Source organism: Crinia signifera, chromosome 5 (assembly GCF_055691185.1).
Source record: "Crinia signifera chromosome 5, ASM5569118v1, whole genome shotgun sequence".
NCBI classification, from domain to species: Eukaryota; Metazoa; Chordata; class Amphibia; order Anura; family Myobatrachidae; genus Crinia; species Crinia signifera.
In genome coordinates this window covers 277,236,274-277,251,707 of record NC_139221.1, presented here as the reverse complement: position 1 = coordinate 277,251,707, position 15,434 = coordinate 277,236,274, and the positions used below count along the sequence as shown (strand labels likewise).

Below are 15,434 nucleotides of genomic sequence, written 5' to 3'. Positions count from 1 at the left end.
AGATCACAGAAGCCAGCAGGGGGAGTCTTTCTAAAACAGATGTCTTCTGCTGCTTTCACATACTTTATCAGCTTTGCAATACAGCCATCTCTGAATCAGGCCCCAATAATGCTGCAACACCAAACATGCATTAATGTAAGTACTTATGAATCAGTACTCAGGGCAAAGCAAAGCTGTCACTACGGAAACACGTCACTCTTACAATGGCCAGCTGCTGCACCTCAGCTAAAGGGAATATGGACATGTATAGATAAGTATTAGCACTCCAGTTATTTCTTACACATTACTCAGTAATACAGAGCATTTAGTAAGCATTATAGTAACCAGAAAGATACCTGTTGGGTTTACACTGTATTACAATGCTGTGACATGTGTAGCACAGTGAACATTTCACTTAATCCTGTATCTAATGATGTGCACACATCGGCCAATATGGACGGCCGAGTGCTGGCTGGCAGGGATGGTGGGGGGTATGGGAGTGGGGGTCATGCTGCATTGAGCAGCATGGGCATCGTTTTGAGATAGTCTAAATAGACTGTGCTGCACACAGGATCAGGAGCTGCAAAACAGGGCGATTTGCACTAACTTGCTAATGATTTTGACTATATTGTCTAAATCCATAGCTCAAACCCCACCGTGTGTACACACCATTAGTCTCACTGTAGCTGCATACAATGCCACTCACAGTCTACCACAGACACGAAGGCCCTTATTCTAGTTCTTCTGAATCCTTCTTAGATGGACAAAACCATGTGCACTGCAGGGGGGCAGATTTAAAATGTGCAGAGAGAATTAGATTTGGGTGAGTCATTTTTTTTCTGTGCAGGGTAAATACTGTCTGCTTTATTTTTACACTGCAATATAGATCTCACTTTGAAGTAAAACCCCACCCAAATCGAATTCTCTCTGCACAAGTAACATCTGCCTCACCTGCAGTGCACGTGGTTTTGTCCATCTAAGAAAGATTTTGTCAGAAAGAGTGAACTAGAATAAGGGCCTAAGTTACCTCCTTTATAGCAAAGGAATTAGTATAATGTGCAAAGATTTACATTTACCATAGATTTAGTGAGGTGGGCGGAATAGTCACAGCCGCTGGTATCGGAAGCCTGATTTACACAGATATTAGACCTAGAGGTCTAGGTACTAAGCCTTGGGGAGAAATATATTGGACAGGGATAAAGTACCAGCCAATCACCTCCTAACTGTCATTTTTCACACCCTGTAAAATGACAGACAGGGCCATAACTAAGTGTATGCCAGCAGTGCCTTGTGAGGGCACCGCTGGCACCCACCTAGTCTGCAGAGACACTGGGCATGACAGGTACTCCCCCCTCTCTGCCTCCTGCCGCTGCCCGGCTGCTGTGGGGAGAGAGGCCGGCACCAGCTGAGAACATTCTGCAGCAGCAATGGGAGAGAAGGGAGTAGACCCCCAGCACACCTGTACTGTGGACATAGCCAGCTCTCCTGCACTGCCGACACCCCATGTCACTGTAAGTGCACTATGGATATATCCAACCTGCATTATCTCCAGCACACTATGGGGGTTATTCTGCTTGGTACGGTGGAACCGTATACGTGCGGATCAGGTTTTTTTTTTTCATCTGCGCATGCGTAGCTTTCGCAATGCGCATGTGCGGCGACCGCACACCGCTCACGGACGGGTCTCTCCGTGCGAAAAAAACCTGTCCGCAAGAACACGGTCATTGTGGGCAGCATGTGGGCGTTTTTATGGGAGCGGCCAGAATAATGAGGAAAACTGGGCGTAAACATGGGCGTACATGGGGGTGTGCACACAAAATGTAAGGTGCTACAACTGCCTCGATCGGCGAACGCGCCGTGCATTTTGGCCCAAAAACAGGCGGACGAAAAAGAGTGCTCATGACCACCCCTAGAGATACCGCATGAGAGCGGACGCCTGGGTCTGGTAATTACTCAAACACATACACCTGAATGTAATAAGCAATGCTGCAGGCTATTAAGTGAAAACCATGATTTCACTACCTGCAAGCCACACACAGCCCTCAAACACATTGGAAGCATATCTTTCTACACTTATCTACATGTAAAGGATGGTTTAATTCTAGGTAAGATTCATTCTAAGACCTGCTTATAAATTCCTGATTTTTTTACACCAAAATTAAAAAAAAAAAACTTTTAGTTTAAAAGTTCACATTCCAGTTCTCCATGAAAAGATGGAGAATTGCTACACGGAGAGACACGGCGAAAATCACTTAGAAAGACGGCGAAAATATCAGATTGAATAGGGTGGTTCACTTTTGGAGAGCAAAATGCTCTTTCCAACACGAAAATAGCACAAACTAGCCATAAAACGTACTGAAAACGTACGGTGAAACGGACCATACGTACGTTTCACCGACCGAACCAGAATAAGGCCCTATATCCCACACTGTATCCAGCCTGCTCTATATGGGACCCGCACTGTGTCAAACCCACACTGTATCCAATTTGCACTGTCTTGAAATCACACTATATCCCACACTGTATCCAGCCTGCTCTATATGGGACCCGCACTGTATCAAACCCACAATGTATCCAATTTGCACTGTCTTGAAATCACACTACTGTATATCCCACACTGTATCCAGCCTGCTCTATATGGGACCCGCACTGTATCAAACCCACACTGTATCCAATTTGCACTGTCTTGAAATCACACTATATCCCACACTGTATCCAGTCTACTCTATACGGGACCCGCACTGTATCAAACCCACACTGTATCCAGTCTTGAAATCACACTATATCCCGCACTGTATCCAACCCACATAATATCCCGCTCCCTGTGTGCAACTGCAGTGGAATGTGGGAAAGTGGCACTGTGTTAGGAATGTGAATAACAGACACTGCTGTGTTGTGTAATGTGAATTAGTACTAATATGTTGTCATGCCCCTTCACCGTGGAGCGCCATGCCCCTTTTTCAGTAGGGGGGGCACCAATTCCCTTGTGTGGCACGCAGCACCACAATGTCTAGTTACGGCATTGATGACAGGAGCTGATTGGCTGGTACCTTGGGGTCTATTTATGAAGACAATGAAAAGAGAATTATTACTATTAACTATATATATCACATTGGTTTGTAATGGACCTCTCCATGGAAACCCTCTGTGTATAGCACTTATCAGAGGAAGGCCCAGTTTACAACAAAACTGGTCTGTGCTCAGCTCCATGAACAGACCCTTTATCTCCATCCACTATTTCTTTCTCCACAGCTTAGTACATCCAGCCCCTAGTCACACACAGAGCCCCAGCAGTTGGCGTACACTAGCACTATAACAAGAAGGGGCTATTTGGTACACCTAGACCCACATAATGAAGACACATATGTAGTGGTTCTACCTAATCATTTTGGATAAATTAGAAACAAAATGATCTCTTACCTCTAGGCAGATAACAGATCCTTGATGATCTTTGAATACTTTAAGCTGATCCCCAGTGACCATGTTCCATCTCCTGATAGTGTAGTCCATGCTGCCTGAAAACAGCTCCCTGTTGGGGGCATCCAGAACAATACACAGTATGGCCCCTAAATGCCCCCTTAATGTTTGGTAACAGCACCCGCTGAATGCTTCCCAGATTTTCACTGTGCAGTCTGTACTTCCAGTTACCAGGAATTCCTTTACTTCTTCCCCATCTATGTCTGTCGGCTGCAGGATATCACTGGATGAAAAATGAGCTAGAACCAGGACACAGTTTCTGTGGCCCTGGAACTCTTGGAGAGGTCTGCTAGAGTCAATGTCCCAGCATCGAGCCGTACGGTCATAAGATCCACTAAATAATAGGTTCCTGCTCACCAGTATCCTGTGGGAGGTCAACGTGGAGAGAAGACATACGAAGTGTTAACATACCGTTTCTGATATGGAGGCACATTATCGAGTGTCCTGAATAGTAACTCTAGAACATATTTCCAATTCATTACATGGATAATTTAATCCTGTATGTTAACCATAACCAATAAATATATGTATATACTGTAGATATTGGGGGCCATACATGCATCTTTAAACACACCCAGTGTAGTCTGTTTATAATTACCAATTCCATTTAGAACCTAATGTTTATACTTTAGCTGGTAATGTAACACCTGTCCCCAGGTCCACTGTCCACTGAGAAACCATTTGCTATGCTTCTTAGAAAGCTTTTATCAGACTGAGCATTGTCTTACAGATAGAGCCATCCTCATCTAGCCCTTTTATAGGATTAAGTGAGCCAGAGCTGTCGGATTTAGGAGGATATTCAGGTTCAGGATATTCAGGTTGATTCGCCGCCCCCTCAAAGTGCGGCTTCGCCCGAACAGCTGCGAATGGATGTGTTACATAAATATCCATTTGCATGGCTCGGGTAACCGCCCACATCTTTCGATGGTCACCGACCATCGAATGATGTTTAGCGTGCACGCATATATAAGTGACTTTTCAGTTGCGTACATTTGCGTGCACGCTGGTGTGGATATGTGCGGGCAACTGACATCCGGTGATGTCAACGCTGGGCGTTCCCATATGGTAATGGGGCAGCCCGGCGCCCCCCGCCCATCTCCGCCCCCCCCCCCCCCCCACGCTGGCATAGGTGCATGCCTCCGGTGAACCGAAAGGTCGCCATGGGTGCACGCACCATACGCCTGCACATGCGCCTGCAGACACGCAACATCGGTACTGCATGCGAATGCACGCAGTACCGAAGTGATCTGAATGAGGCCCTTAATCCTCTACTAATCCCCTACTGTATTGTTCTATGTATTGTATTGTAGCTGAGAACAATAGATGACAATAAGCCTTTGTGAGCCATGGCTCCCCAGAGAAGGCTAGTTGAGGAAGGCTCCATCTGTGTGTCTATCCTGTGCATGTATAATGTATGTACTGTATGTATGTATGTATGTATGTATAATGTATGTATGTATGGGCTGTTTCTCTCCTTATTATAGTCAGGCTTCTTCATTACTGACAAATGTGTACTTTTGTCTGAGATAAATTTTTAGTCTTAAATATGCTGATTTATTTTTTCCCATTTAATAACAAAACAGAACACCTATAGCGCTCGCTAAAGGTATCATGAGTACAATGCAGAAAGCATTGCATTTTGCTGGCAATGCATTCCGCATGCATATCGGCATCTATTAATGCCATTTGTATAAAGATTTTAGCAAAGGCCAGCTGTAGGACTTCCTAGTTTAGGAGCTGGATCTGTGCTGTGCATGTGGCGAGTGACGCAAATGCCACAGGGCATGGGAGAGATTCAGTTGGATCCCTCACAGCAGGGTGGCATTACAGTAGCCCATAGGCTTCTATTGGGAAATACTGAAGATGGTGTTTCCCATTGCATCCAAGCCCCAAGGTATATCACATTCCAGGCTTGGTACATATGTGGAACACGGCCGAAACCTACAAATATGGCATTTTCAGAGGTTTGGTGCTGCAACTCACCCTATGGGCAGAGGTGAACTTTCCACAATGCAACCTAGGTGCCTGCCTAGGGGCCAGTCGGTCCCAAGGGGCCCCATAAACATATCTTGGCCATCCAAAACCTTCCCAGAGGAGCACTGTGGGACTATAAAGTGTCGTCATGACATCACATGGACCTGCCCACACTCCCAAAGTCCCTTTAATGTTATTTGATAGGATAAAAAAAATTGTAATACCGGTGTCACATTTAAAGTAAACTGGCTTCTTGATTCTGAGTTCTGTGCAATGTACGCGCAGCAGATGGATTGTTGAAAGGAGAAGGGCCCAAAACCAGTACTTTGCTAGGGCCTCATGATTCATAAATCTGCCTCTGCCTGGGTGTGGATTATTAGGTCACCAGCATGTTGGTCGACAGTCATTAGGTCGACACCATTAGATCGACATGCATTTAGGTCAACATGCAGTTAGATTGACATGCAGGAGGGTTGACATGACTTTATTTCTTTTTACTTTTTCGCTACGGTCGGCACACTATTTTATTCTCCCACCACACCCTAGTGGATGGTAGGGAATTAAATACCGCCTGTCAGCACATGTCGGCTCCTAAAGAATGTGAAAAACCCCATGTCGACCTTTTGACTGTCGACCTAATGCTTGTGTCGACCTAATGACCCTGTCGACCTAACTCATGTCAACCTTAAGTCATGTCGACCAACATGCTGGTGACCCCATGACCGTTTTCCCTCTGCCTATGGGGTGTATTCATTGTGTGCGGATTTCCAACAGGTGGAAATATCAGGACTCCCCTATTCTTAGCAGCCAATATCAGTGAAAGTGGCCAATGGCCCTGATTTTTTATTGTATAGGCACCCTAATCGGTATTTGGTATGTGAAATGGCCCCCTATTGTTAACGCCACCACAGTATTGACGCTAACCCGAAGCGTGGCGAGCGCAGCGAGCCCGCGAGGGGCGGTGGTACGCGTCCTCTGACCTTTTCATACCCCCACTATTCACGTCGGCGTGGAGTTGATTTTCCAAAGACCGAAGTGTGGCGAGTGCAACGAGCCCCGCGAGGGGACGCGTAATACCTGTGAAGTAATGCGCGTGCGCTCGCCACGCTTCGGGCTTGGTGGCGCGCCACACTATATAAAATCAACTCCACACCGACGTGGATAGTGGGGGTATGAAAAGGTCGGAGGACGCGTACCGCCGCCCCTCGCAGGCTCGCCACACTTCGGGTTGGCGTCAGTACTGGGGTGGCGTTAACACCTATGAGGGAGGGTATGCAATGAAAATTGGGGTCTGGGGTGCATTTTACATTGGTCCCAATGTAAAATCGGGTCTTAGGGACCATTTTACATTGCTTCCAATGAAAAAAATCGCGTTGATCGCGTCGCATGCGATTTGGTTGCATGCGATGCGATCAACGTGATTTTTTAGGTCCCGATGCATGCAATTAAAATCGCTGGCGCCGTGCTAGGAGACAAGTACCTTTTTTTTTTAAATCTGGCTGCACTGGCGAAAACAAACATAAAATTGTGGAATTTGCAGACGTTGATCCGGTGGTCTGTTGAAGTAAATTCAACCTATTTTCGTTGAAAAGTGCTGATAATTTCAGACTTTCGGAAATATCGTCACTGATAGGAAAATTTAGAGGTTATTCTTTCTATAACAAGGAGCAGTAGGCTGGAGGTGCCCATACACACACCGATCCCGGCGTGCGTTCTGGGCTAAAATAGCATTGCATGCCTTGTGCATGCGTTGTGCATGCAATGTGATGCGATGCGATGAAAAGCAAGTACAAAAAGTATGTGCAGCACATACTTTTTGTACTGTGCGATGAGATGCCGCGGGAGCGCGCACCTCAAAGCACAGATCGCACAGCCGGGATCGGTGCGTGTATGGGCACCTTGAGTTTATTACAGTGTGCCATAGTACTGCTTATGCCATCTATAGATGGCGATAGCAAAAAGGTCCCCAGTGCCGGCAATGGGGCCGTAGCACCAACCTTCCCGCATTTGCAAGTCCTAGCTAGGTGAAAGTTTCATGCGCAGATTGGCACACGACACAACAGCCCATCAATGGCAGCTGTAGGCAGTGGGTGACAGGGAGAGACAGGAGGAGTCAGAGTGAGACGGGGAAAAACAGTGGATGACAGGAAAAGGTTGACGGGGCAGCAGCGGGCCCCTTAGACCTCATAGGCCTCGGTGCACTGCACCTGCTGCACCAATGGTAGTTCCGCCTCTGATGCCATCTCTGTCTGCATTGCTATGGTGATCAACAAGTCGCAGGGGCAAACAATCAGACCTAGCTCTCAGGACCAGCTACTTCTCCCACGGGCAACTTTACCTGGCCGGTGCAATAATTCGCAGCCCCAGGCATCTTTTTTTGGCGTTTATCCGAAGAAAAAACTGCAAATCTGGTTTACAAAGAAATTTGGTGATCAATGTGTACAATGTAAAATACTGTATATATCACAATCAGTGGCGGTTTTTACCTATGGTAAAATCCACCTCTGTGTGAAGCCAGATGCAGTCTGGGAGACTGCAATGGCTTCACTGTGACTGGCAGTGACGTCCTATTGGAAGTCCGACCTGCCAGTCACCCAAGGCACTCCATGATGTGTCTTATGTGGGCAGCTGCTGCACGGCAGCCCATAAAATGGGTTCTGCACATGCGCAGTATGGAGCGCATGTGCCAACCTGGGACCCTGAATATTTGTCTGTGGGCTGCTACCGAAGCATCCCATAGAGGCTGGGGCCAGCGCATGCGCAGTACCGATGACGCTACTGCGCATGCGCTGGTTCTGCAGCGGGAGTCTGGTCTGGGAGTGGCGGCAGTGGCTGGGACAGACAGTGAACGGGGACCAACAGCAGCAGCAGTGGAGGGGGGGGGATGGCATCTCGGGCGCCCCCCTCCTCCACAGAGGTAAGAGCCACCGCTGATCACAATACTAGATATCACTACTGTCTTTGTATAAGGAGTTCAGCTCAGCAATAACAGACATTCCCGCGAGCGAAGCCATGGGCAAACACTAGTATTAAATACAAACAGCATGTTCATTAAGGCCCCCATACATCGAGGCGATTTGGTCCAATTTTGGCCGATTGCGACCATTCGGCCCGTTAAATCGGACCAAATCGCCTTTCCCTGACATGCTGTCGGGTCCAATGGGCGGCCCCACGCGCATCAGACCCGACCAGATGGTCGGACTGGCAGGCCATACGACCACTCATTCCTCCAGGCGGCGATGTGGGATGGGAAGCAGGGACGCATGTGATCCATCACAACGGATCGCATGCGTCCCTGCTGCCGGGAAGGTCCTGGCGGCTCGCAGGGTATCGGGTGTCCTTAGACTGCTGTGATACATCGCAGGCAGTGTATGGGGGCCTTTAGAGTCACTGCTATACTAAATGAAATATGTTGCTGATAATATGGAACTTTGTTAAATGTGGCCCAAAGTATTAAATAATTAAATTCCATACATAACATGAAAGGTTTAAAATAAAATGTATACAAAATAGTTTGTAAAAAAAAAAAAAAAGATATATATCAACAATTTAAACATGTCATGTGTTGGAGCCACAACTTGTATGTAATTACAGGAAATAGACCTGAAGACCCAACACCCACCTGTTCACAATTGATGTATGCCCTGTGTACACAGCCAGACACTGTCCCGTCGATACCTCCCATTTTCTCACAGTGTGATCGGCACTGCACGTGAAAGCAGACTCATTCTCCAAGTGACAAAAGGTGATGTAGCTTCCATGTCCTGTGAGAAAAAGGTTTTCAAACAGAACATCGGTCATTAAAACAATGAAACTGCTATTTTATAGAGCGAGATTTCAGAAATCTGATATACTTCTGGTCCCAATCATTTCAACCTGAAATTCTGCATTCTGTAGACCGAGGTGATACTACAATTGTATATTCGCTAAGAATAAAGTTTTGTGATAATTTCCTTCTAGAAATTCTTGAGTTTAGGCCTTTCAGTCATAACGAGCCACTCAACTTAAAAAAATAGGTACTTGTGTATTATAGCGGCGCCCCCGATCTCCATCGCGCGATGTTTTAATCGCATCGCATGTCATGCACCCGATGGCATGCGATGCGATGCGATTTTTGGCCCCTATACGATGAAAGATTGTATAAGCACCCTAAAGGGTGCTTTTAAGCACCCTAATGGGTGCTTACAATGTTAAATGCACCCCCACGCCACCCCCCCACTATAAACGTGAACCCGAAGCATGGCGAGCGCAGCGAGCCACCGAGCCCGAAGCGTGGCGAGCGCAGCGTGCCCCGCGAGGGGACGCGGATACCTGTGAAGCCCGCGAGGGGACTCCGATACCTGTGAAGGTATCCGCGTCCCCTCGCGGGGCGCGCTGCGCTCGCCACGCTTCGGGCGAGGTGGCTCGCTGCGCTCGCCACACTTTCTATTCTCAACTCCACGCCGACGTGGATAGTGGGGGTATGAAAAGGTCAGAGGACGCGTACCGCCGCCGCTTGCCACGCTTCGGGTTCACGTTTATAGTGGGGGGGGGGTGGCGTGGGGGTGCATTTAACATTGTAAGCACCCATTAGGGTGCTTATACAATGTTTAATCGCATCGCATCGTATGGCATTGTATGCCATATACAATGTCATACAATTTTAAAATTGTATGTCATTGTACAATATCGCGCGATATCTCGTCGCATCGCATACCATCGAATGCCTTATGGTATGCGTTGCGATGGGCGCCGCCAAAATACACAAGTACCAAAAAATATGCTAACTGCTGTATGGTACAAAGTATGAGTGGCACTAGGCAGTTGTATCAGGAATGATATATCCTTTTGTGCAGCACTATTAAGGTCCATACACACTGGGCGATTATGCCCAGGATGTATGGACAGTGATGATCACTATCATCACTGGGGGGGAAAACCACTCAGTGTGCCGCTTTCCCCCTGCCCGGCACAGTCAACAGGGGGTGGACGGCTTTTCATAGCGCAGCGCTCTGCAAAGCAGCTCTCAAAGCCGCTCATATGCTGGTAATACCAGCAGATAAGCAGCTTTCCCGGCAATGATGAGGGAGCGCGCAGCAGCACTCATCGCTGGGGCATACACACTGGGCGGCTTTGAGCTGAAAGCCGCTCAAACTTGTTGTTTTCAGCGGCTTTCAGCTCAAAGTCACCCAGGCCTTTAGACACAATGGTAGTGCTTAGAATGTGAAGGGGACTTAACAATAACATATTTTGCAATAGCTCAGAGGTAGAGAGGCAAATCTCGGAAAGATTGTAAATTGCCTGGGGATGGGAACTGAATATGGAACATTGAAACCACAAATGATTTAGCGCCAATTTGTCCTTGATTTTGACATGGATGATGATGGATGTTGCTATGGGCAACCAATCAGATTCTATCCATTATCTTCTAGAAGGTGCTAAATAAATAAGTAGATTCTGATTGGTTGCCCATAGCAACATCCTATCTTCAATAGAACGCCCATCTTAGTGAGTATTTGTTTAATGTATAATTACTGCAAAGGCTTTTTAATAAAAAAAAATCAGTATATATTATATCAAATGTTTTTGGCAGCCAGATGTTTTGCTTTTGAAAAGTTAGGGGACATTGGGACAGATGTATTAAGCCTTAACAAGAGAAAAATGCACGGGTGATAGAGATAAACATCCAGCCAATCAGCTCCTTACTGACTGTTTTCAAACACAGGGTGGGATTCTCTAAACTAAAAATGCGATAAAAAACCCGTTATCTGGGTTTTTACCGCATTTTGGGATGCTGTAAGCATCCCCCGCCGGGTTACCGCGGCGGGGGGCATCGCCAGAAAAATCTGGCGATGCCCCATCAAAGCCAATGGGCTTCTATCGCAACCCTCCGCCGCCCCGCGCCGACCCCCCGCCGCCCCGCATCGCCCCCTCACCTGTGTCCAGGCAGCACAGCGCAGTGCTGCCCGGACCTGTGACCTCCTCCCTGCACTGATCCTCTTCCGGGTGCAGGGAGGAGGAGAGCCTGGCGCAGCAGCAGCGCCGGGTGCGGGAGGGAGGGGAGAGCCGCCGGGACCTGCTGGGACCCGGCGACTCTCACCGCAAAGGACAGCTCTTAACGCAAGAGCTGTCCTTTGCCTTAATTATCGCATATGTTACAACATATGCGATAATTAAGTATGCGATGGGCGGCGAAGGGGGGCGGAGATTCTTAGAGAATCTCCCCCACAGGCTGTAACATGGCAGTTAGCAGCTGATTGGTTGGTCGTTTATCTCTCCTTTTCACCCTTGGATTTATCTCTTGTTAAAGCTTAATACATCTGCCCCAATGTTTTATAAGGTAAAGACTACAGGACACAGATTAGAACCTCTGGTATAGGACATCGCTCTTAGAGAATTACACAGGACAACAAATATGGTTTAGTTGACATGGATATATGAATGCATTTAGAGTATTTGGTGTTGCTAAATTCAAATATAAAAGTTGTTTATATTTTATATAATGCATACATTTAAATCAACAGGAGAATCAGCCATAACATATAGGAATCTACTGGAACATTCTAGAAGGTGGGACATATAAATATTCTAAAGGCCCCCATACACTAGTCCCACTTGTCCCCGGGAAGTTGCTGCTGCGGCGCCTGGGTGTGAACAGTCGGGTCCGTGCAGCGGCGGCAGGGAATCTGCTTCTAGGAAGCAGAGATCGGGGCAGAAGAGGCTGTCAGCTTGTAGCGCTATTTACTGGGCAGTGGGGCGGAAAGCGCTGCTGAATTTGAAAACATACTTTAAAAAGACCAGCTGGATGCTGAGGGAGTGGTATAGGGGTCCGACAGTCGGGATCCCGACAGTCATTAGCCCGATGTCGGGAACCCGACTGGCAGGACCCAGACAGCATGGTGAGCGCAACTAAGCCCCTTGCGGGCTCGCTACGCGAGCCACCGTGGTGAGCATGGTGGGCACAACTACGCGAGCCACCTATTCTCCCTCTATGGGGGTCGTGAACCCCCACGAGGGAAAATAGCCGACGGCCTTCAGGAACCCGGCTGTTGGTGTTTTGACAGTCGGGATCCTGACGTCGGGTAAATACCTGTCGGGGTTCCGACTGTCGGGACCCCGTCCGGCACCCGGATGCTGATTGGCTGAGAGAATTCTAAGCCATTCCTGCCCCGCAAATAGCTCTACAAGCTCCCAGCCGCCCGGATCCCTGCAGCCTGGACACCACTTCCCAGCCGCCGCTGCCGGACCCAGCTGACACACACCTGCGGATCAGAACGACACACCCGTAATGTGCCACTGATGAGTCCGATCCGATAGATTTAATGTGCAACCCGTCCAACCTTTGTCACTCCAACACAATGCCCACGGAACCGCGCATCGGTTCGGAGGGGATATCAAACACATCTGATGTGGGCCGATTTCTCGCCCCGATCCGTCTGGATCGGGTGAAATCTGCCCAAATTGGACAAGTGTATGGGCGCCTTAAGTGTTTGCTCTGTGATCATTCTAGAATATTACTGCTCCATTTACAAGTGATCAGCCAATGTCAGTTGAAAGTTGGCAGTTTATTGGTTCATGTTGTCTTTTGTGATTTCTTGTTTTTCATTTGTGTGTGTCAAACATAAGAGCCAATCTAACAAAAGTGATTTCATATTTGGAACCAACACCACAAAAGTGCTCTAATATGATTGGCAATATAAAGGAGTGTTGATCAGAGTAATCCTGCACTTGGAAAGGTTTCTATAACGCAATTTGCCAATAAAGAGATGTCAGTTTTTGGTGATTTACTCTGACAAGCTTAAGCATGGATTAACCGCTGTCAGATATGTATGTGGGGTTGTTGTGCTTATGGGAAAGGAGCCTTGTACTCGAAGATGGGAGCTATAGGGGTTTGCCTTTCCAATATATATATATATATATATATATATATATATATATATATATATATATATATATATATATATATATAGAAAACCAGCAGATTCCGGCACTCACTATAGCTCCCTTGATCAGTGCTCCGGTGCCCTCCTGTGACAGTTCGTCACTTCATATAGTAGGTACAGGATCGAGGCGGCACTCCAAAGGCTTGTGCAAAATCTGAAGTCTTTATTGAAAAAAAAATGTGTCACATCCGACACGTGTTTCAGGCAACGCAGGCCCGTCGTCAGGGATAAAACACAAACACATATGCATAACCTTATATACGTAGCAAACCCCACCCCCAAGAGCTAACACACAGTGAATGCACTTCGTTGTTGATCAGATCACCAGAACAAGGAAGTAACGTCATTTTAGCAACTTTGAGTGTGGAATTCTTGTCGGTATGAGATTGGGTGGTTTGAAAATCAGAAAAACTGCAGATTTCTTTGGATTTTCACACAAAAAAACAAAGGAGGAAAACTACTAAGATGTATATTCTACTTCACATGTGATGTTGCTATGGGCAACCAATCAGAATCTACTTATTTATTTAGCACCCTCTAGAAGATAGTAGACAGGATCTGATTGGTTGCCCGTAGCAACATCACATGTGAAACAGATCACCCATCTTAGTAAATTTCCTCCAAAGTCTCAATTTGCCCTTTTTCATTTTGACCTTTTGGCTGTCGACTTATTGACTGTCCGTCTAGATCAGGCCTGGCCAACCTGTGGCCCTCCAGATGTTGTCAAACTACAAATCCCATCATGCCTTGCCACAGTTTTGCTATAAGGGAGTGTTAAAACTGTGGCAAGGCATGCTGGGATTTGTAGTTTCACAACATCTGGAGAGCCACAGGTTGGCCTGTCCTGGTCTAGATACTGTAGACATATCATCTGGATATCGGTATCATAGTTCATTCCATTACCGTGTAACAAACAAAACAGTTACTCTGTGAAGTGTTATTGCTTCTGCATTAGTAGGTGATGTGAACTGCAAGGGAGTTCTGCCTGCTTCTCCAGCATTTCACGGAAACTCACATTCCTCCGACTGATTTGTCAGCAGAAAAAGATTGTCCGTGGTGAGTAGAATGGATTCTTTTGTGCTTTCGGAATATGAAACAAGTTATACACACAAAAGTTTTCCTCAAGTTGGTAACATTTCTAGAGGGCAACTGTATGTAGGGGTATGCCACATAATACACAGAGCCTTAACTAAACAGTATTCAGACCTAAACTCGCAGTGACCATTTCACCCCTGGCACGCCTCTCTTACTGTCTTGCCAGTGGTGCTGTGTATTTTAAGATTTTTGGAGTACTCCTGCCTGCAATTTACTACACGCAGAGGCATTGCCGTACAGCCAATATAAACTATTACCGTTTATAAATATAAATATTAACCCCTTCCTGACAGAGCCTGTTTTTGCCTTCCTGACAGAGCCCTTTTTTTCAATTCTGACATGTCTCACTTAAGTGGGGATAACTTTTTTTTGCTTTTACTTATCCCAGTGATTTTGAGATTGTTTTTTCGTGACACATTGTACTTCAAGTTAGTGGTAAATTTTCGTCGATACAGTCTGTGTTTTTTTGTGAAAAATACCAAAATATCGTGAAAAAATGGAAAATTTAGCGATTTGCAAAATGTTAAATTTTCTGCTTGTGAGACAAATAATCTTACCACTCAAAATAGTGAATAACTAACATAGACCATATGTCTACTTTATGTTGACATCATTATTTCAACTTCCTTTTAATTTTTTGGGACACTAGGAGGCTTACAATATGAATAGCAAATTCTCAAATTTTCAAGAAAATTTCAAACACTGATTTTTTTAGGGACCAGTTCAGTTCTGATGTGACTTTGAGGGACTTGTATGTGAGACACCCCCATAAATGATGCCATTTCAAAAACTGCACCCCTCACAGTATTCAAAACAGCATTTTGGAAGTTTGTTAACCCTTTAGGTGTTTCACAGGAATTAAAACAAAGTGTAGGTGAAATTTCAAAATTTCTTTTTTTTTGCAGATTTGCAATTTTAATACATTTTTCTAAGGAACACAGTACATTTTACTAGAGAAATGTGACTAAAAATTGATTCCCCCAATTC

The 15,434-nt window shown here is 46.3% G+C and overlaps 1 protein-coding gene across 1 annotated transcript in view; it reads right to left on the bottom strand.

Annotated features, from left to right (window-relative positions):
* The window catches only part of WDR86 (WD repeat domain 86), a 72,411-nt gene that overhangs the window by 42,589 nt on the left and 14,388 nt on the right, over positions 1–15,434 (bottom strand). Inside the window, exons 5-6 of the mRNA XM_083189066.1 lie at positions 9,053–9,194; positions 3,400–3,820 (exon numbers count right to left, since the gene is read on the bottom strand). Of these exons, the coding sequence (XP_083045192.1) occupies positions 3,400–3,820; positions 9,053–9,194 (563 nt within the window). The remainder of the gene's footprint in view (positions 1–3,399; positions 3,821–9,052; positions 9,195–15,434) is intronic.